Raw genomic sequence first — 20,495 nt, 5'->3', positions numbered from 1 at the left:
CCAAACCCAAACCCAAACCCAAAACCCAAACCCAAAACCCAAACCCAAACCCAAACCCAAACCCAAACCCAAACCCAAACCCAAACCCAAACCCAAACCCAAACCCAAACCCAAACCCAAACCCAAACCCAAACCCAAACCCAAACCCAAACCCAAACCCAAACCCAAACCCAAACCCAAACCCAAACCCAAACCCAAACCCAAACCCAAACCCAAACCCAAACCCAAACCCAAACCCAAACCCAAACCCAAACCCAAACCCAAACCCAAACCCAAACCCAAACCCAAACCCAAACCCAAACCCAAACCCAAACCCAAACCCAAACCCAAACCCAAACCCAAACCCAAACCCAAACCCAAACCCAAACCCAAACCCAAACCCAAACCCAAACCCAAACCCAAACCCAAACCCAAACCCAAACCCAAACCCAAACCCAAACCCAAACCCAAACCCAAACCCAAACCCAAACCCAAACCCAAACCCAAACCCAAACCCAAACCCAAACCCAAACCCAAACCCAAACCCAAACCCAAACCCAAACCCAAACCCAAACCCAAACCCAAACCCAAACCCAAACCCAAACCCAAACCCAAACCCAAACCCAAACCCAAACCCAAACCCAAACCCAAACCCAAACCCAAACCCAAACCCAAACCCAAACCCAAACCCAAACCCAAACCCAAACCCAAACCCAAACCCAAACCCAAACCCAAACCCAAACCCAAACCCAAACCCAAACCCAAACCCAAACCCAAACCCAAACCCAAACCCAAACCCAAACCCAAACCCAAACCCAAACCCAAACCCAAACCCAAACCCAAACCCAAACCCAAACCCAAACCCAAACCCAAACCCAAACCCAAACCCAAACCCAAACCCAAACCCAAACCCAAACCCAAACCCAAACCCAAACCCAAACCCAAACCCAAACCCAAACCCAAACCCAAACCCAAACCCAAACCCAAACCCAAACCCAAACCCAAACCCAATGATTCAACCAATAAACTTGTTCTTGTTCTGTTGTATTTCCACAAATATATGGAACTCCAAGTCTTTCGGCATATTGTTGTAATGGAAACACAATGTCACAGAAGACAATAATCTTACCTCCTTGCTTTTCATGGTATCTGACCAAAAATTCACATTCTCTGAACTTGTTTGGATTCATCACATAATACAATGGTTTCTTCTTTGCATTTGCATTGAGATATTCGGCGTAAAAGTCAACTGTCATTGGGCACCAAACTTCCACACAATGAACAGAGGCAAGATGTCCCTTTTTTTGAAGGTCTAGCCAGTTCTCTTCGTAGAGCTTTGGTCCTATCAAAAAGCACAAATCATCAATTTTAGAATCTTCACGAACAAGGGTTGCAGTTTATCCAAGTTTACAATGAGATTTCACTTTGAACGCATTTCTAAACTTGTTTGCTGGAACGACATGTTTTCTTTCCTGTATTCGTAAGCATGGCATAGGTTGTAATAATAATCAGCGATTCGTCATCATCTTTGGGAAGAGGAGTTTTCTCTTGAGATGTTAAAATAATGATACGATTTTCGTTAATGGTACTCCATAATAGAAATTGGTTTTTCCATTGCAACACATTCACAGAGTTGATACATAATACAAGTGTTCTCTTTTTCACAGTGCATGCAGCTGTCACTCTGACAAGAGTTTTTCCTGGTGGGTTTCTTACTTTGTTTTGATTTACAAATCACGGAGAACGTCTAAGAATGACTAGTTGGTGATTTTTTTGAATTCCTCCGTTAAAAATAGCTTCAACGATACTATTCAAAGCAAATTGCGAAAGGAATTCACTTCATAAACACCCCCGTTCAAACAATACGGTCCAAATTCTCAACTCTACAATGATTTCCACTGATAATGATCAATATTTATTTATTTCACCTGTGAAATTAACTTTTAGTATTTGTTTTGATGTGGCAACCGCATGTCATCATTGTGTCATCTCACTCATGTGACGCCTCGAAGCAACCAATGGCAACAGGACCATGCATGTGATGATTCTTGGCAAAGTTCAAGGCAAGAAAACCTGCACGACTTTCATTCGAAGGTCCCCAATGATGTTCTGGCAAATGCACCAACTTTCCCGTATGATAAAACAAGGAAAACACATATCGATGATAACCAGTTCCTTTTGGAGGCATAGATCCCATATAATCAGCCACATTGGAAACCTCTTTCATGCTCACTGATCCATCTTCATTGATTTTCATGTTTGCCTTGATCCAATGCAACCATTCACGATTTCTGGGATCTCTTCTTGAGGGAGCATCTGGATCGCTCAAAATCATAGTAAAGTAGTGACCAGGTTGATACTTGTTCAAGTCTTTGACCTTTAATTGAATTGATGGTTCATGTTTGACAAGTGAAGGTGTGAGTTTACTTTCAAACATGACGGTGACATTATTTGGATAGATAATTTCCATGGAAAGACCATCACCAGAATCGATCTTATCTGTGGATGGAAACATGTTTGGCACAATTTCCAAATCCTTAATTTGTTGTGGAGTGAGCAAGCTGGACATTTTTGAAAGGTGTTGTTGTTGTTGATGCTGGTGAAGATGAGTTTGACTACTGAATGATCTTGTGACGAGTTTACAGAAGGGACGACTAGGACAAGAGATTGCTTTTTTTGAAAGCATTTTCATTGGACACACAAGGATGAAGCAAAGAATTAAGGGAAGTATGCTAAAAAGAGCCAATTTCCAATTTCTCATTGTTTTGTGGCTTTTTTAGTGGCGTTTCGAAATGCAATGAAGGACAAAATGGAGTGAGAGACAAGGAAGTGAATGATCCATCATTGTGTGATTTCCTCGTGTAGGATATTGTTATGGTTAATGTACATTCTTGAAGAGGTGCTTATATTCATCGTGAAATCAAAAGATCTTCAAAGTTAGAAAATTTCCAAATACAAATGACCATTCATGAAGATCAGCAATTTTCCAAACAATTAGGGGCAAGTTTCACAACCTGTGAAATCATGAGTGATTTTCAATAGCACTTGTTTGTTGGATGAATGAAGTTCACATCAGTTTGTTTGTAGTATCAATCTGTTAAAACGTGGAACGTTATAGTATGACCATAGCTGAATCACAACACTTCCGTTTATTGGAATGATATACAAACCATACAAGCTTAATTGAGGGTTTCAGGAGCAGATGATGTGCTGGTAGTGACGATCGCTGCATGATCATTGTTAATTGATGTTGCGAATGGAATGGTTGGGCCATCTCTGTCGACTTTTCTGGTGCATTCACCGACCTTACAAAAGACAACATGGCTGTATTTCCTCTGGACAGAGTTGCTACTGATTTGACCAGTTGCCATTCTAACGTAGAATTTGAACATACTACTAAGACAATCGTTGATGGTTATAACCAGCTGTTGATCCTCCAATGTGAGTTGCGAAGAGCCTTCACATGCCTGAGGTGAAAATCCGAAACATGTTGCTAAATCACTGGTCCAAAAATTCAAATCAACCAAATATAAGGCAAGCATGATCGAACATGATGCAATCACTACTGGAGAAAATTTCAATACTTGATAATTCTGTAGTTGCAATTCACAAAGGTAGTATGAAAGGTATTTGATAATGTTGTTGTCTACAACACCACAATTTTCTAAGAACTTTTCAATGAAATCGTAAGGCTGGACAGAGCAGAGTTCAAATTCGATCTCGTTCAAAATACGTTTCTCAATTGCTAAAATTTCTTCTCTTCCATATGTATGGTCTGCAATGTAGATAAACTCCTTAATGGGAGGAGGACTAATTTCACAAAATTTTGAAGAAATGAACAAAGCGGTAACTCCAACTGCTTGTAATTTGTTTCTTCTAACAGCTATTTTAGAGAGAGCTCTATCTAAAATGTTCACACTCAAAAAGAGTGTTTCAGGAATGAGATTGTAGGAAGAAGCCACTTCATTCATCCAATCAACTAAAATACATCTCATTTGTTCATTAATGTCTGTTTGTACTTCACTAATATAGTTGGGATTTGGTTTGTTTTTCAATTGATTCATTCGCATGTTGGAGAGAACATCACTCTCAACGTCTTTTGCAAATATAACACTTCTCATGGAATGAGCTTGGTCAAGAGTTTTTGGTGCTTGTTGTATTATCATACAGTTAGTACTATCTATCGTACCACTTCCAGAATTGTGCTGTCTAAAGTAATAGAGTGGTTGAATGGAGGGTAGCAAGTTAACTGGGTCCTTTTCTAATTCGTCGTCATTTTCTGACATTTGTTTTTGGTTGTATTGGTTTTCAGAATGAGTGCGCACTGTGGTTGCACCTTGTTGTGAAGGTTGTGCTTGTTGAGAAGGTCGTTCATGATGAGAAAAATATGATGTAAAAGGAATGGTTGTTGTCGTTGAAGGCTGTGCAAAGAATGAGGTTGGTGGAATGAAGCTACAAGCAGAATTAGTCGAAGAAGTATAGAGTGGTAGACTGGTAAATGAGTTACTGGAAATTGAAGAATTATAGTTGTTGTGACTATTACAACCACCATTGTAGCTATACTCGGAGCAAGATGATTCATCATAACCCATGGAGACGTCATCGTCATACTCCTCAGAGTACATAGATTCATCACCATACTCTGAGTCTGAAAAATCATCATCTTCAGCAATTGCAGCCTCAGCATTCTTGACAGCATTAAACTCTCTAAGGTTGGTATTGTGAGCAGATTTTGGAGTATGATTCTCCAAAAATGAGATTTGGCTGCAGTTATGAACAGAATGATTCACATTGAAAATTCCATAACCACTTCCTTGTGATGAGAGAGACATGTTAGATGTTCTATTCGTGAGATAATTCATGGTGTGAGCTTGATGATGTCCACCCAATAATGATGAGACAGATGAGGAAGAGGTGGATGATGAGGTGTAGCAACTGTTGACTTCATCATCATCGGCCAATAGTTCTTCTTCTTTCAGTAAGCGAAGTGTGTTCGAATGGCAAGATTCCCGCCTCGAGAAATTTTCTGATTTCCCGCCCAATTTACCGTTACTCGAATTTGAAAATGAGTTTTGTGGCAATAATGCAAAAACGTTGTTTACGCTCGCAGATGAGTACAAGGATTGTCGGTTCGTATTCGTTGGGTTCATTGATGATGGTGGTGCCATTGATCCAGCATTGGAGTTGTATGGAAATCGTTGTTGTTGTTGTGGTTGATTGGTAGTGGTGTTGCTGCCAATCGTTTGACTCATTCCTCGATTGTTGTTATGATTGATTTGTGGAAGGAGAGAAGGCTGTGCTCTCGAGCCTTGTCCTTGATGATGTTGATGGTTAGCTTTATGTGGTGGATGTGCAATTTGTGGTTGCAAAGTGATTGATGTTGCACAAACGGGTTGTTTGGTGGGCTGTTGTAATGAAGATGAAGACTTTATCTTTCCACTTGGAGGTAAATTTCTTTGGCTTCCAGACGATGAATTGGTTACATCTTTGAGTATTTCTCTTGTGGGTTGGTGTTGTTGTTGTTGTGGATGAGAGTTGTATTGTTTATGGGCATGAATATTCATATTTTCATCGTTTGGATAGGAGTCGACTCGCTTCAAAGTACCACCTGTAGAGTGGTTGTTGTTGTTGGATTTTCGAGAAAGGATAGGATTTTGCATCATCCAGATATGTTTCGACTTCGTCGTGTTGGAATGTAGTGTGTGTGGTGAAATAATCAGACGGGTAAAAGTTACGTAGGCCTGATTCACTCGAGAAGGATGAAAGTTGTTACAAGGTACAGGTACCAATCGTTCTTGGTGTGTGTTTCACGTAAATTCGTTTCTGAAAGAAGAAGAGAAGGATGACCACACCCGATAAAGCAATAAACAAAACAGGTCCGAGAGAATAATCCAATAAAACTCAATGAATCGTGATGATCTTTCAAAAGCTCGCACAAACAAAGGCTTACGTGGTTTGTTTTCACTTGCTCTCTCAAGATGATTACAACTATCCAAGACACACACCGTTTGGGGTGGAAGAGTGGATGATTGAATCGATTGGGAAGTAAAGAGAGGAGAGGGAAAGAGGCTTATGGAGTTTTTTTTGCTGGTGTTGTGCTGAAAAAAAAAGAGAACCGGTTCGAGGAAGGACCAAGCACCTCGAAAGAGCGGTAAAACAAACCGTTACAAAGATGGCTAGAAATATTTGTGGGATGAATTAATTTGGAAATTGCTTGTTTGACTTTTTGATCCTGGTGAATATGTCAAGCCATGTTTTGGAATCAAGAGTTGTAGAGAATGTTGAATAAATTTTCATTTAACATTTGAATTCTTTTGTGTAAATATTTACATGATATTGCACCGGTTACATTACACTAGACACAGATCTCTCAGTATTAATCATGACAACTCGAATGTGAAAATGACATGTCTCAAACAACACACAGTGGGAACTCCTTTGATCTTATCACCTTTCTCATGTGAAAGGAGTTTGGCTTTCCAATGGATTCAAAGAGATCAGATGTCATCTTTACGGACCATTTAAAATTATCCAAAAATGTTCATCCACATTACCACCCCTGCATAAAAAAACCCGTGCAAGTGTTTGTTTTGTGCTGGTTATGTATCACTCTTTTTTGTAAATCATCCAATCTCCCTTAATACTTTCGCTTGACTAGAGATGATAAGGTTTCAAGAGCATTCAGAAAACATAGCATCGCATCTCAGGAAAAAAATAAAGCAAGAGAAGTAAACAACAACAACAACTATTGATTCTGGTAATGGGTAAAAAGAATTGAACAACCATATTAAAATTCATGATTGTGTTCATTCTGATAGCACTCGGTTCTTGCAATTTATCTGATTTGGATCGGTTTTATTATTGATTCTAATTCAAGAAGTAACGATTGTATTGTCCTCCAATTTAATAATAATGAATACTATTACCGCTTACCTTCCGCAACAGCAACAACAACCACCTCAGATATCTCTTCATTTACAAGGCTTGAAAAGAACATCATCATCATCAAAAAACAACGATGAAGCATTTGAATACGATCTAAATAGCTCGAGAGGAAACAAAAAAACACCTAGATCGGAAAGTTTTAGCAATTTGTATTTGAGAGGAGTAGCGAAACCAAGGACTTCATCCAACACCATCACAGGTCATTTGCATTATCACCATCCTGCGAGAGCGAGATGTGTCTCAATTCCCTCGACACCTATTATATATCCTAATTTTGATCTCTCACCCTCCATTAGCCCAAGCACTCCAACACCATTCAATGAAGATGATGTATTTTCCATGGAAGGAGGAAATAGTCCTCCCAAAAGATCTCATAGCTCTGCATCCACTCTTATCAGAAAGAAACAACCTCATCAACAACAAAGACCAAAATCAGTTTCCACAAATCACAATCCAAAACAAAGAGTTGTCAAACAACCTCTTAATTTGAAACCTTCCACAATTCAAATCCAATTTTTTCAAGATAACCTGAGCAATAACACCCAACCACATTCGCAGCTCAACAACTCGAGTGCAAATAATCGCAGCTCCTCATCAATAATAGGATTGGAGAATCAACCAATAACGAGTAGTGTCTCATTAGACCAACATTACCACTGCAACACATCCATAGTCACCTTACATGATCATCTCCCAGATACAAATCCTATTCCTTCCAACAGCAGCCGACCTGGAAGTGGGGCAAGCTCCAAAACTGCAAACTCTCTGAACAGCAGTAGAAGAGCCTCTTCAGCCGACTACCGAAGATCCAGAGACATTTCTAGAATTTCAACAGATGTCGAGGACATCAGTAAGCCTTCATCATGGAAACCAGGAGGGACCAGATACACTCCAATTGAAAAAGTGTGCCCCATCAAGCAAACAGTGCTCACGAAACGAAAGTCCTTGTCACAACTTTCACCAGCCTTAAAAACCCAACTGGAACAAATTAAATCAGTACCCTTGTTCGTTTCAGACGACATTGACACAAAGAAGAGCGTAAAAGAAAGCGTCAGCCCTCTATTTCTAGATCGAATCATTGAATCTCTATTTGCGAAAGAAGATAAACTGATAGAAAAGGCACGTATTTACAAAGAATTCAAGGAGGGGGAAGATAAAATGTCGAGAGCTTCGTCCACCATTTCGAATTCATCTCCTCGATCTTCCTCTCTCTCATACAGACAAAGTATGTACACTAGTATGACTCACAAAGATATGCCCTCTTTCACTGGAGTGAAACAATCTCAATTGGCTGAAGAAAATCCGTTTTTTATTCCTTTTTCACATTATCAGGATCATGATACAAATAATGCTGTGACTCCAAAAAAGAAACCTTTAACAGCATCTAAGGCAAACCGAAGAAGTGGCTCAACATCAGTCTTGAAAAAGAAATAATTTGAAAATCAAGATATAACGCATCAGGAGCAACGAAAAACCAAAAACTATACATTTTCAGCTTTCAGAAATCCAAGGTTGTAACGAAGAATTATTTGAGCAACTTGTTCATTCCTCCCAAAGAAAGGATAGTCTCTGATTTCTCCTTCAAGAAAGAAACAAAGTTCTCACTCTCTTCTGAGCAATATTCCACACTTTGGATCAGAGAATAAAATGTTTGTGATGTGTTTGGGTGAGTATCTTCTTCCCCACCGGAATCATCAAGAGGAGATGTAGCAGAATAATACGTTTTCAATAGTGTGGGCTTGGGAAGTAAAGTAGAGTTAAGAGATTTGATTGCCATTAAAAAGTATGTCAAAGGTAACGAGGTTGAATACAGGGATTGATCCAAATGTTCTTCGCGTTGGCGTTTAAACTCTTCAAGAAATTGTAAATTGTCTAATGGCGTTACTACGATTCGTTGCTTATTGTTAACGTTTGAAGTTTTCACAGAATTATAAATATGCTCAACCAGAACTGCATGGTAATAATTCAGCAAAGTATTGTTGATAACCTCAGAGAAATGCTCCGAGGAAACAATCGATGAAAGTGATGAGTCTGTCTCCAAAGCAAACAACATCTTCTCATAATAATACACATCTCTATAATCTTTGTCATGAAGTTTTTGAATCAGTGTTCGAATTAAATAAGACCACTCTTTGGAGTTATCATGATGGTAGAGCCCAAATCTAGTAGTTCCACTATTTTTAAATTGTTGAGATTGCTTTTTGACAACTTCTGCTAACACTTGGTCCGTGACAATGAAGAGGTCTCGACTGATGTATTGAGATAATGTAGAAAGTGGTAACAAGTGCACTCCAACCGTAGCAAAATGTTCTTGAAAACCAGTCGGCGATGGAAAATTGGTTTCCTCCAAACTCACATGCAATTTTTGTAATAAATTAAAATACCACATGGGATACGTTTGTTGTAATGATTTTGACTTGTCCAAATTGTCATTTTGTGACAATTTTTGCATCATTTCCAATTTCCTTTTCTGATTGAAAGTGTGCAAAATTTCAGTCAATGTTGTAAATAAGTGCTGTGAGAGTTGAAACAAAGTTGTGGTATAATCTAGGATTGTTTTCATTCGAGTCGCTTTTGTTGGTCCTGATGACGTGTATTCTTGAAGCTCAACAGCTTGATATCTGGAATTATTTGCCAATAAAAAGTGACTCAAAATATCAATAAAGTCCGTTTTTGATTTCTCTGAATAAAAATCAATCTTTTTGGAGAGAGGTGATTTCTTTGGAATGGTAATTTGTGGTTCTTCGTCAATTTCATCCTCTGGAAAAGAGCTACTAAAAGCGTCTTCTGTGCTGTCGCTTCTTGAATGGAAGAAATTGTACCACTTTTTAGCATATGTTGAGTGTTTCTCTTCAAAATATTTCATTGGAGAAACATTTCCGGAAGGATGTGACGGTGATGCAGACCCTTGAATAATATGATTTTTGTTATGAACAAGATAAGCAGCTAGAGGAATGGATTTTGGATCATTACTAATGTTGGTCTTGACTTGTTTGAAAAGATCCAAAGCACATGATACTCCATCTCGTGGAAATGAAGATACTCGCACAATGGCATCATACTATTTTACAACAAGGCAATCACAAGTAAAATTATGGAAGTATAATGAGGGCACCATCGTATGAAAACACTCAATGTATACCAAAATCTCAATATATATCTGTCAAAAACTTACAGTACGTGTGAAGCTTGTACTTCCCATGACATGACCAATTTTAGTGGTAACAAACGGATTCTGTTCACAGTAAAAATTGTCTAAAAAGATGCTATCTCCTCCACATTCTAGCAGTGATATTGGGATATGTCTTAAGAATTCCTTGTCAGGCACGGATGTACTGGCAGTAGATCCCTGAGTCGACGAAGAATGAATTATAGCTTGCAATTCCATATATCCGGCACCTATTAAATATTCCATAAAGAGGACTTCATCATCCACAAGAGTCAAAAATTCATCACACATTCCACAATTCGTTTTAAACGGCTCGCACAGTGTTCGTACGATTCGATCCGTAAAAATATGATTTCTAAAATGTGTAATGGCCAAATGTAAAAATTGTATGGTAATCTTCCTAATATTTACAGAGTCGTAATCGCAAAAATTTTGATGAGTGATAAATTGGTGTTTCTTCAGCCGTACAATCCAATTTAACATGTTATCCAAATTAAAATCATAATTGTACAAATATCCACGAGATAAATCTAGGACATAATTGGTAGAGTTCGAGAGCGAGTACAAACTAAGAGCTTGCTCTATTTTTTTCCCCTTACTTTTAGACTCGGCAATAGGATGAGTCAAGTGAGGAACTGTGTCTGGGCCTATAAAATTCATGAGAGGCCAGGGTTCATGATCCTTGGAACAATCAATAATTTGTAAATACCATCCAGGTAGATAGACAATCACGGTGTCTCTACATGATCCAAAAAATAATCGTGGATGTTTTCTGGAGTAACGAGCAGGAACTGGTACTGAAAAATGCATCTTTTTCTTGTGATGTAAAATAAAAATAACAGTATCGATATAATTATCTGGAAGGTTGTTGGAGAATTTTGGTTGTTGTTGACACAGACAAATGCCATTCTGTGAATACCAAAAATTATTATTAATATTATTAAACAATTAGAATTAAATGATAATCCAAATATTAATGTTTGAGAATTCCATAGTGAATTACGAAATGTAATACCTACGTTTTCTAAACGAATAATTTGAAAATGTGAATTAATGTCATGAGAACTTGGTCCTGATCGCCATGGCATTCGAATAATGTCACTCTTCATTTTAGGGCTATCGCTGAGCAGCGATCGATGAATATTCACAGGAATTAAGCATTCAAATAATTGGTTGGGCTTTTTTTCAGAAATTGAAATGCACCTTAGAGAGCAGTTCGTTTTTCTAAGTTCGTTATTCAATATCTCATGAGCATCGCGCGAATTATTCATATCCTCTCGCACTAACATGTAATAAAGTAAACTTCTCACTGGATCGTATTGCCACCAAACAAAATGTTTCACAAATATTACAAGTTCTTCAATATTAATACTCGATTGTTGGTTTTTTTTGAAAATATTGATAAAAAAGTTGCTGGATGACTCCGTTATGGAAATGTTAAACATTCGTATTGACTGTTTTTCTGTCACTAGAAAAAATCTACAACTTTTAGTGTCAAAACTGACATTTGAATCTGCCGTCTGTGGAGGATGAATAAATTGTACACAATGGAAAATTGAATCCGATGTCTGAGGTGGGCTAAAAACATATCTATTTTGTTGTTTTTGAAAATTGGAAATTGAATCTTCACTTTTCAGGTCACTTGCGCTCAACATGGAATTAATTTCAACAATGAAAATTTGAAAATGTATCTGATTGTTGCTAACAAAAAAATGTGTAAAAGCCAGGAGGTTTCTCTGGTGACTAATGGAGGCATATAAGCACTTCATTTTCGTGTTATGAATATAAATTATCTTTCGATCACCTGTATTGTTTCCATCAGTGGAGCCGTTCAATAAATTACTGTTTGAGTTGGTCATATTGTTATTTCCTTGAGTTTTGTTTAATAGAGGAAATTCCACAAGCTCAATACATGTTTTTTCCTGTCAAAATAAATTGGAATAACAAAATTTAGTCCAAAGTCATAAGTAGGTCCATTTAAATTGGATCGACACCATTGTCAAACATACCTGTAGTAAATCATCTCGAGCAATTAAGAAAAGATTTGCTCGCTCCTGGCCGACCACATAATATGAAATTCTTTTTCGTTTAGAAGATTTCAAATGTTGTTGCTGTTGTTGACTATCACTGGATGACATGATAGATGATTGTTGTTGTTGTTGCTGATGTTCCTCCGATGATATCACTATTTGAGATTCGCTACTAGTATCCGTGTTATTGGTTGTAATTACAATCTCTTCGGAACGTATCCTCCGGTTAGTAGGTGGTTTTTGTTGTGCGCTCTCAAAGCCGTGCGATTGTACTTGGTGATCTTCTTCCGTACTGGCGACGGATGAAATATTATTATTCGTATTTGAAAATCTGCCCAGATTTGAATCCTCCGATAGTAATAGGTTGCTGTTAGGTTCGTTGTTAGGGTTCTCGCCTGGGTTTGAGAGATTGTTTGTGTTCATCACTTCCGATCCATCAAGAGTGAGTGATGGGCTCAACTTGGTGGTTTCCGAATTTCTAGTTTCGTTCGTATAATGATTTGAAATGAGAACATTTGATGCTTGTTGTATCTGATGATCAGACAAAGGTGATGATGAAAAGTTTACATTCTCTTCCGTGGTGATGGTGGTGGTGAGTATTCCTCCTCCTCCGATCGAACCAAGTTGAGCCGAAGGAGCCGGAATGAGAGTGGTGCTGAGTTGATGACCCAAAGAGTTTGAGCCTCCAAACAGAGCAAACACTTCTTGGAATTTCAGCATTTTTATTTTGGGAAATTTGTGGTGTGGCTCAAAAGGAAAGAAAAGCTTGACGAAATGAAAGCAATGATCTTCCACATTAATTCTTCCAACAAAGAAGCTCGGTTCAGTCCCATTAGTCATTCCAAATTCCAAAGCATGTTCCTTGTTTCATTAGTGGTTCCAAAATTCATAAAAATTAAAACATTCCTTTAAGCTTGGGATGTTTCAAAGGTATTGGGTGGTTTCAAAGATTCAGGGGCGTTTCAAAGATTTTGGCGCGTTTCAAAGAATCCGAAACATTCCAAATCAGCTTCTTTTCAACTTAGCTTGGGAGTTTCAAATAAAATTTTGAATTGAAAAAAATGTCTCTCGATATCAGCAAAGAAGACGCTGTGAGATTGAGGGAAATCGAGGTCAAAAAATTGGTGGCCAATGAATGGAAGGTATTGCATGAAGAGCTGCCAATTATTCAGAAATCAAAAGGTAGAAAGGATATCAAGGATATTCCTACAATGAATAGAATTAAAGAAATAGTCTGCCAAAGAATTGGATATGTTGCTACATTCATCTTCTTACATACTGTTGGTACTATCTGTGGATGGTTAGAAGGTCCTTATCGTAATGTGGGCAAAATCTTATTAATTCTTTACATGTTACTTGAAAATGAAACATTCGGATCCTTAAATGAGAGGAGAATTATCGCAAGGTCTACAATATGGAGAATTCATCACACAATTTTCGTTGAATTTCATGACCAACTTAATGAATGGGCTGACACTTGTTTGCAAAGAATGTTTTCAAATCCTATTATTCGATGTCTTACTGGTATAATTGAAAACGAAAAAGGCTTCAAGGATGGAACCACTTTTTTAGATGGTCATGATACACGTATTGAATATAGTAATTTAGCCAAATATCCTAAAAGGGAGTATTGGAGTTACAAATATAAAGATTCTGGATTAAGAACTCAAGTATTGATGGATAATCAAGAATTAGCAATTGCTATTTCGAAATCCCTACCATGTGCTCCTAATACAGACATTGGTATGTTCAAGCAAATGGAGAGAATCCCAAAACTATTAGATCCTAGTGTGGATGTATTGTATTTTGATGGTGGTTATTTCTTGGGAATTCCTGATTATATTGAAAAATTGCAAGAAAAAGGATATGATTTTGATGAGTCAAATTTCAGAACTCCAATTAGAAAACCAAGAAATCAAGATCTAACATACAGTGAAGCACAATATAATGAAGAATTTGGTGCTTTTCGTGGTATGATTGAAACATTATTCTCTCATATTGGTGAGAAATTCAAATTTTTTAATCCTCATTCAGTTGCTAAAATGAGTGGAGATTTGGAAAATGTGTGGAATTTAAAATTGCATTTGTGTTGTTTGACATTCATAGATTCGTAGAAAAATATAATATTCAAGTATTAGATCACCACAAGGAATGGATGCGTTCAGACTTTGATTTTCCTATAGAAAAGCCAAAATTATTAAGACCCTCTGTTAATGTTGTCCGTCAAAAAGAATATGCAGAGGAAAAAAGAAAAGCTCAATGTAACCTTATTGCTAAAATGTTGACAATGAGTGACACTGAATTAATGACACTATCAACTCGTGAAATTCTAGAATATTCACATAATTCTAATCCAGTACAAGTCGGTGATGAAGGGTCAGAAAGCGGCTCGGATAATGAACTTCCAAGAAATCTACAAGAAAGTGATTCTGATAACGAAGGATCTGAGAGCAGTTCTGATAATGAAAGATCCAATTCGCAAGCCTCAAGATCAAGATCAGAAAGCGATTCGGATAGTGAAGGATCAGAAAGCAGTTCTGATAATGAAGAAAGATTGATATCACCAAGAAAGACACAATTCCCAAGAATAACCTCAGGCTCGGAAAGAAGTTCACAAGACTACACACCACAAAAACTTCCACAAAAAACTCCAAAATCAACTCCACAACCAAGAACTCCACAACCAAACACCCCTATCCAAATCCAAAGGCCGGCTCTGCAAGCCAAGCTTGTCATAGACCTCCTTCTTCTGTTTTGTCAGGATCCACATCAAGTTTGTAAGCTTTTGCAAACTCAAGAGCAGACTCGACTTGGGTCTATCCAAAAGGTCTGACACTGGAGCTATTTAGGAACTGGTTGGCACAATCTGGCAACAACTTTCATAACGGGCACATAGTCTCTTAAACTTGGAAAGGTCGTTCTTCATCTCATGTTCGGAAGTGTTTCAAGTTGAGAAACACTCTCAGCAAGGGGTTTAGCCAGTTCCTTGAGTGCACCATTTTGCTCAGTAAGAGCTATATTATGTTTCTTAAGGATTGCAATGTTCTGGGCAATCAATTCAACAGACTCGGTTAATGCTTCTTTCACCTTTTCAGAAACATCTTGAAGAATAAAACCTGTCCCTTTCTTTCTTGCATTTTCAAGGACTTCATTGATGAGTTCAGTATTATATCTCTGATCTAAAAGTCTTTTCCTTGATTCATTTAGCTCCTTGTAAGCAGAAAGTATAGAAATACTGTTGCTCCTAAAAGCAAGAATCGTTTCCTTTGGAAGTTGCTGTTGATTGGCATACCAAACATTTTCTCCAGAGCAAGAAAAGTATCTTTCGGAATCACCCATAAGATGTCAATTTTTTTGTTAAAGATTAACAACAATTTTTATTGTTGAAACCAAATCAACTTTATTGATGACCATCAATTCAAACCCAAAATCATCCAAAGAAAGACGACAATTTGGAAAAAAACATCGAAGGGTTTGCATACATGGATACTAAATGGTTCGCACAATTAAGACGGGATAATTTTACATGAGGAGGGTACTGAACTGTGTCTAAATAAGACTGCACTTTTTGGTCTGGGTTGAGACCTTGCTGTGTGGCTGAAGCTTTAGCAGCAGTGACACAGAGTTGCAGATTGAAATCTGGTACAATAAAATCGTTTGAGGTTTGGAAAAGAAACATCTTTCGTGGGCCAGACAGGTCGACTGAACCCATCAACGTCTGTGGATCTAAACTAAATGGAGGGAAACCCATCTTTCCTTTTACATTCACGACACTCATGGCTGTGGCAAAAGCAATCTTTGCCAAAGCTTCAGAACTAACAATTTCAACGGCATTTGTGAATATGGTTTGGTAAACATTACAAGCAGCAGAATCAGTAAAAACTGCTCTGAATCGTTTTTCCACTTGAAAACTCACTAAGACTGTACTTCCTCCCATGCTACTTCCAAACAGAGAGACATTTGGCGTGGATGTGTTCAGAAAGGCAAATCTTTCAGTAAGATAATCCAACGCTCCAAGAACGTCACGATGCTCGTACAATCCGAAGGATCCATATGGATTTGCCCTATATGAGTCCGAGTCACCATGATTCCTCAAATCGATCATGAAAACATTGTAACCCATTTGATAGAGCATGCTGGCAGGTTCCACTGAGGCGTAAGTGAATCGGCATGCACGAATTCCATGAACGATAATTACAAAACGACTTGTTTCATTCACGACAGGCTGCAGCACCAACGTTCCACGAATTTTTCCACCTCCTTGAGAGATCCATTCGGGGTCTCTCGATTTGAATGTGACGGTTTCGTATTGAGCAGAAGAATTAATGTAATATGGCCCAAATCTTTCACTGGCATTAAAGATGGTAAAGTTATTGCCTGTACAGGTTGAAATCATTTCGTCAGCAGTATAATTCCATGGTCGATTCGTTCGCATGGTGGCATCACAATCAACAAGTGGATCCACACGAAAGGCAAAATCATAAAGAAAGGCTCCCGCGCTGAACCACGCAATAATAAAAACCCCAATAACGATGGCCAAGAGAAGAACCAGTCCTACAACAATTCCTATCAAGCAGCATTTCATGATTCGAGAGCAAGGCCATTTCTTTTGCCTTTTCGTGGTTGTATCCAATGAGGGAATATTCTTCTGCCATCCCGATTCTTGTTTTGCAGGTGATGATGAGGCTTGCTCGGAATCCCTCAGTTGTGTGTTATGTTTGGAATCTTGAGCTTCCGCTTTTAAGTCTTTGAGCTCAATCTCTTGTTCTTTCAAGGAGGAGCTATTCGTCTTGGCCATTTCAAATCGATGTATATATGTGGGTGTTTCAAAATCGCAAAAAATCAAAAAGAGGCTCAAAGGAATGATTCGAGTCGTCTCGTGGCTAGAGGTATCGCTCGTCCGTCGTTTTTTTTAATTGGGCTGCACACAAACAATCAAATGATTCGAGTGTCGTATGTCTTGTGGTATTGCGATCACCCACTCGAGAGTGGGTCGTTTTTTAGTGTGCTACATTAACTCTTCAGAGAACGCGCCAACTTTGTTTAAGGGTTCCAAATTGTTCATCAAAATTGAACCTTTATTAGAGGCAACACTGATGATGAACAAAAGTACACCACAACCTCTCTCCCTAGTAGTATTGGAAAGGAATTTATCGCTTGAAGTAAAAAAAGCAAATATATTAATACCTTCCTACTTTCTCTCCTACTAAGGCCCTTGTTCATGGAGATCATTGAAAAACCATTAAAAAAAAATGCCCTCTCTCGTTCAAGCATTTTCATGTTCTCTCCATGCCACAAAAAATCTTCAAATCACTCTGCAATTATTTGAGTATCATTTGGAATTGAGAAGTGCCTTCGGAACGAGTCATTCCTCAACAACGCATCGCAAAAATTCTCTTGTTAATATTTCTATTCAGGAACAGTATCATGAATCATCCCGATCATCGTTCTTTGAAGGGTTTGGAGAGTGTGGATTGCCTCCTAAAAAACCCAATTGTTATTTGGCTGATTTTGATGATATCAAATTTTATTTTGAACAATTTTGCAAACATGTTGAACGAGATGTAAAGAGTGAAAAAATTCAACAGCTCCTCAATTTTGATGGCAACACTGATGATGCACATGTCATTTCACAAATGTTTGATGAGTGTTTTACTTCAACATGTGGTACCCAATATTTCTCAACTCTTAAGGAAGAACTGGCCAAGTGGTCAACATTTGTCAAAGAAAAAAACTCTGCCGCCACCGTGTCTAATATTCGATCAAATGCACTTGTCACACCACTTTTATTGTTGTACATCTTGGACAAGAATGAGTACGTAGATCAATGTGGTAAAACGCATCCTGAATTTGAACATTGCGCACAGTGTGTGATTGAAATGGCCATTTTGGATTTGTGGTCAAAAATTGTTTCAAAACCACTCTACTCTGTCATTGGAATTCCTGCTCCTATTGGCAAATTTTCATTCTACACAGCTGCTCTCAACGAGGACATTCAGGAAATTGTTAAAACGGCCAAGCTGGGCCTCACCAAAACCAAGCATCTCAAAATCAAGCTCGATTCAAATATTGACAGAGGTATTCTGATTGTGAAAACTCTTCTTGAAACCTACGAAAAAGAATATGGTTCTAACAATGGCCATGACGTTACTGCGACGAGATGGTCCATTGATGCCAATACTGTATGGACTCCCGAACTCTCTCTCGAATTTTTGAGGCGGGTCAAAACAGAAGTACCACACTTTCTTCCTTATTTTTACATGTTGGAGCAACCATTCCCAATTTCATTCGAGAGCTCTTCCACAAACAATGAAAATTGTGCTACTTTTGAAAAAGACATCTCACTTATCAAAAACAAGTGGATTCAAGTCAAGCAGGAATATGAAAATGCAGGAATACTCATTTTTGCTGATGAAAGTGTCAACACTTTTGAAAACATTCCTGTCCTATGTCCGTTCATTCATGGAATCAACATCAAACTTGAAAAGGCAGGAGGTATTCGAGGAGCCTTAAAAACGGCTATCATTGCTCAATCTGAATATCACTTAAGGTTGTGGTTTGGTTGTATGGTATCGAGTCGTTTGAGTTGTACATGTTCCTCACATCTCATGTCTCTCTCTGAAATTGGAGGAGACTTGGACGGCGATTTACTCGTGACTGAATCAAGCCAAGCATTCGAAAAAGGATTCACTTGGAAGAATGACTTGACATTTCATTCAAGTCTGCCTATGATTGGCCCACAACATGGGGAAATTATTTTACAATCAGACCAAATACCAGGAATTGGAGTGGATCGAAACTTCTAGAACTAAAAGAATCATGTCACACCATTGAGTCCATTCGAATTACAATCATTCAAAGAGGAAAAAAATATGACATTTTCTTCGTCGTGATCGATCATCAGGATGATATCATTAATTTCGGCTTTTAACGACAAATTCATTTCGGACAAGAAGAACAATCATCATAATAATAATCATATCATCATCATCACTACTACGACCACCATCACTACTAACACGACCGAAGATTCTTCAACTGATGTACCTGCTCGAATACTCGATCATTTTCCTCCATGGATCAATTTATTCACTCTATTCATTGCTAGTTTCTTCTTTGTATTGTGCTTGATCCAAACCTATTCTAGACGTAGCTTTTTCGTTCGGAAAACACAATCATCAATACGCTCAAAGTTCCTCAACAAGATGATGAAACTCTTGTGTTGTTGTTTGTTTGATTCCAAATCTCAAATTTTGTATTGGACCATTCCCTTACAGTTTTCTCTGCAATACGTCATGGCGTATTTCCTTCGGACCATTCATACCTTCATGTTGCAATATGCATTCACACAAACGTATGAGCCTACTTGTTTTCATTATTTGGATGAAGCTTCTAATAAGAGAAGAAGATTATGTGCCATTTCAACCTTAATGGATCGAGGTACAGAGGCATTAATTAAGGCAACGTTTTTACTATTGTTTCTGTATTGGGTGGAATTGACCTATCATTGCATACATTTCAGAGATGCCAAGAAATGTAAAGTATTCGAAAGAATTGGACGAAGAATTTACTGGTCTCTATTTGGATTGTTTTACTTTGTAATGAGTGTTGGATTTTTGGCGTGTGTACTCACACACAGTAATGTTTCCTACTTTTTCAATGCTCTCATGATGATTGTGGATATTATTTTGCCAATATTGTTTTTAACATTTGGATTTCGATTGAGGAAAATCATAACACAAATTCGAATTTCTCATCCAGAAATGATTATCAAATTTCTTGCACGAATTGGATTATTTTGCAAAATTATTGGATTTTACTTTTTAATTTTACCATTCAACAGAGTGCTGAATATTGTACTGACAAATTTTGTGTTTACTTCAGATGGATACAACAGTGTCACTACGTTTATAATAGTGGCCGAATTTGTTTTGTTTTTGTGCCTTCCTTCTATTGCTACTTTTATCATGGTCATGCTGCCTTTGAGTGTGGGCTTGTTGAGCGACCTGTTGAATTGTTTTAGAGGGAGATGGTCCTTCAGGAATTTTGAAATAGTAACGCTCACAGATGACACTGTCCATGACCCTGCCATGGATGGCTTGTTTGAAAGCTCAAAAATTTCTCCCTTCAATACCGTGCAAGAGGTGAACGAAAGCTCAACTCCATATCAAATGGCAAATAGTGAATAATTTAATGAATAATAATCAGCTTCGTCTTCACACATGATTTAAACACAATAAATTTGGCATTGACAAAATTGTTTATTTGTGTAGCTTGCGTTGGTATGTGTTCAACACAATAGTTGTGCTATGGACTTGAAAGTGGAGGTTTGCAAAAATTGTGGTCGATTGATTGAGTGGAAATTAAGTCGT

General features: G+C 37.9%; 10 protein-coding genes across 10 annotated transcripts; 5 read left to right on the top strand and 5 right to left on the bottom strand.

The window, feature by feature from the left end:
* Nucleotides 1–1,123, bottom strand: FDP41_001404 (uncharacterized protein; the record flags this gene model as incomplete). The annotated part of the gene is made up of 2 exons (XM_044704485.1): nt 1–1,053; nt 1,109–1,123. Coding segments are annotated over 2 exons (1,068 nt in total), but the record flags the coding sequence as incomplete, so codon positions are not given.
* A 293-nt stretch (nt 1,124–1,416) lies between these two features.
* On the bottom strand, nt 1,417–2,548 carry FDP41_001403 (uncharacterized protein; the record flags this gene model as incomplete). The annotated part of the gene is made up of 2 exons (XM_044704484.1): nt 1,417–1,690; nt 1,983–2,548. The coding sequence occupies 2 exons, from the start codon at nt 2,546–2,548 to the stop codon at nt 1,417–1,419; spliced, it is 840 nt and encodes a 279-aa protein (XP_044564448.1).
* Nucleotides 2,549–3,158: 610 nt separating this feature from the next.
* On the bottom strand, nt 3,159–5,642 carry FDP41_001402 (uncharacterized protein; the record flags this gene model as incomplete). Its single annotated transcript, XM_044704483.1, has 1 exon — nt 3,159–5,642. The coding sequence occupies one exon, from the start codon at nt 5,640–5,642 to the stop codon at nt 3,159–3,161; it is 2,484 nt and encodes an 827-aa protein (XP_044564447.1).
* Nucleotides 5,643–6,891: 1,249 nt separating this feature from the next.
* FDP41_001401 (uncharacterized protein) lies at nt 6,892–8,358 on the top strand (the record flags this gene model as incomplete). Its single annotated transcript, XM_044704482.1, has 1 exon — nt 6,892–8,358. The coding sequence occupies one exon, from the start codon at nt 6,892–6,894 to the stop codon at nt 8,356–8,358; it is 1,467 nt and encodes a 488-aa protein (XP_044564446.1).
* A 91-nt stretch (nt 8,359–8,449) lies between these two features.
* Nucleotides 8,450–12,843, bottom strand: FDP41_001400 (uncharacterized protein; the record flags this gene model as incomplete). Its single annotated transcript, XM_044704481.1, has 4 exons — nt 8,450–9,985; nt 10,100–11,002; nt 11,113–12,015; nt 12,103–12,843. The coding sequence occupies 4 exons, from the start codon at nt 12,841–12,843 to the stop codon at nt 8,450–8,452; spliced, it is 4,083 nt and encodes a 1,360-aa protein (XP_044564445.1).
* A 341-nt stretch (nt 12,844–13,184) lies between these two features.
* Nucleotides 13,185–14,237, top strand: FDP41_001399 (uncharacterized protein; the record flags this gene model as incomplete). Its single annotated transcript, XM_044704478.1, has 1 exon — nt 13,185–14,237. One exon carries the CDS (start codon nt 13,185–13,187, stop codon nt 14,235–14,237), a length of 1,053 nt encoding a protein of 350 aa, XP_044564444.1.
* A 41-nt stretch (nt 14,238–14,278) lies between these two features.
* On the top strand, nt 14,279–14,956 carry FDP41_001398 (uncharacterized protein; the record flags this gene model as incomplete). Its single annotated transcript, XM_044704477.1, has 1 exon — nt 14,279–14,956. The coding sequence occupies one exon, from the start codon at nt 14,279–14,281 to the stop codon at nt 14,954–14,956; it is 678 nt and encodes a 225-aa protein (XP_044564443.1).
* Nucleotides 14,957–15,045: 89 nt separating this feature from the next.
* Nucleotides 15,046–16,921, bottom strand: FDP41_001397 (uncharacterized protein; the record flags this gene model as incomplete). The annotated part of the gene is made up of 2 exons (XM_044704476.1): nt 15,046–15,445; nt 15,606–16,921. The coding sequence occupies 2 exons, from the start codon at nt 16,919–16,921 to the stop codon at nt 15,046–15,048; spliced, it is 1,716 nt and encodes a 571-aa protein (XP_044564442.1).
* Nucleotides 16,922–17,375: 454 nt separating this feature from the next.
* FDP41_001396 (uncharacterized protein) lies at nt 17,376–18,929 on the top strand (the record flags this gene model as incomplete). Its single annotated transcript, XM_044704475.1, has 1 exon — nt 17,376–18,929. The coding sequence occupies one exon, from the start codon at nt 17,376–17,378 to the stop codon at nt 18,927–18,929; it is 1,554 nt and encodes a 517-aa protein (XP_044564441.1).
* A 99-nt stretch (nt 18,930–19,028) lies between these two features.
* FDP41_001395 (uncharacterized protein) lies at nt 19,029–20,312 on the top strand (the record flags this gene model as incomplete). The annotated part of the gene is made up of 1 exon (XM_044704474.1): nt 19,029–20,312. The coding sequence occupies one exon, from the start codon at nt 19,029–19,031 to the stop codon at nt 20,310–20,312; it is 1,284 nt and encodes a 427-aa protein (XP_044564440.1).
* Between the last annotated feature and the right edge of the window lie 183 nt (nt 20,313–20,495).

The sequence above is a fragment of the Naegleria fowleri genome, assembly GCF_008403515.1.
Source record: "Naegleria fowleri strain ATCC 30894 chromosome Unknown tig23, whole genome shotgun sequence".
Lineage (NCBI taxonomy): Eukaryota > Heterolobosea > Eutetramitea > Acrasida > Naegleriidae > Naegleria > Naegleria fowleri.
This window is presented reverse-complemented; position numbering and strand designations above follow the sequence as displayed.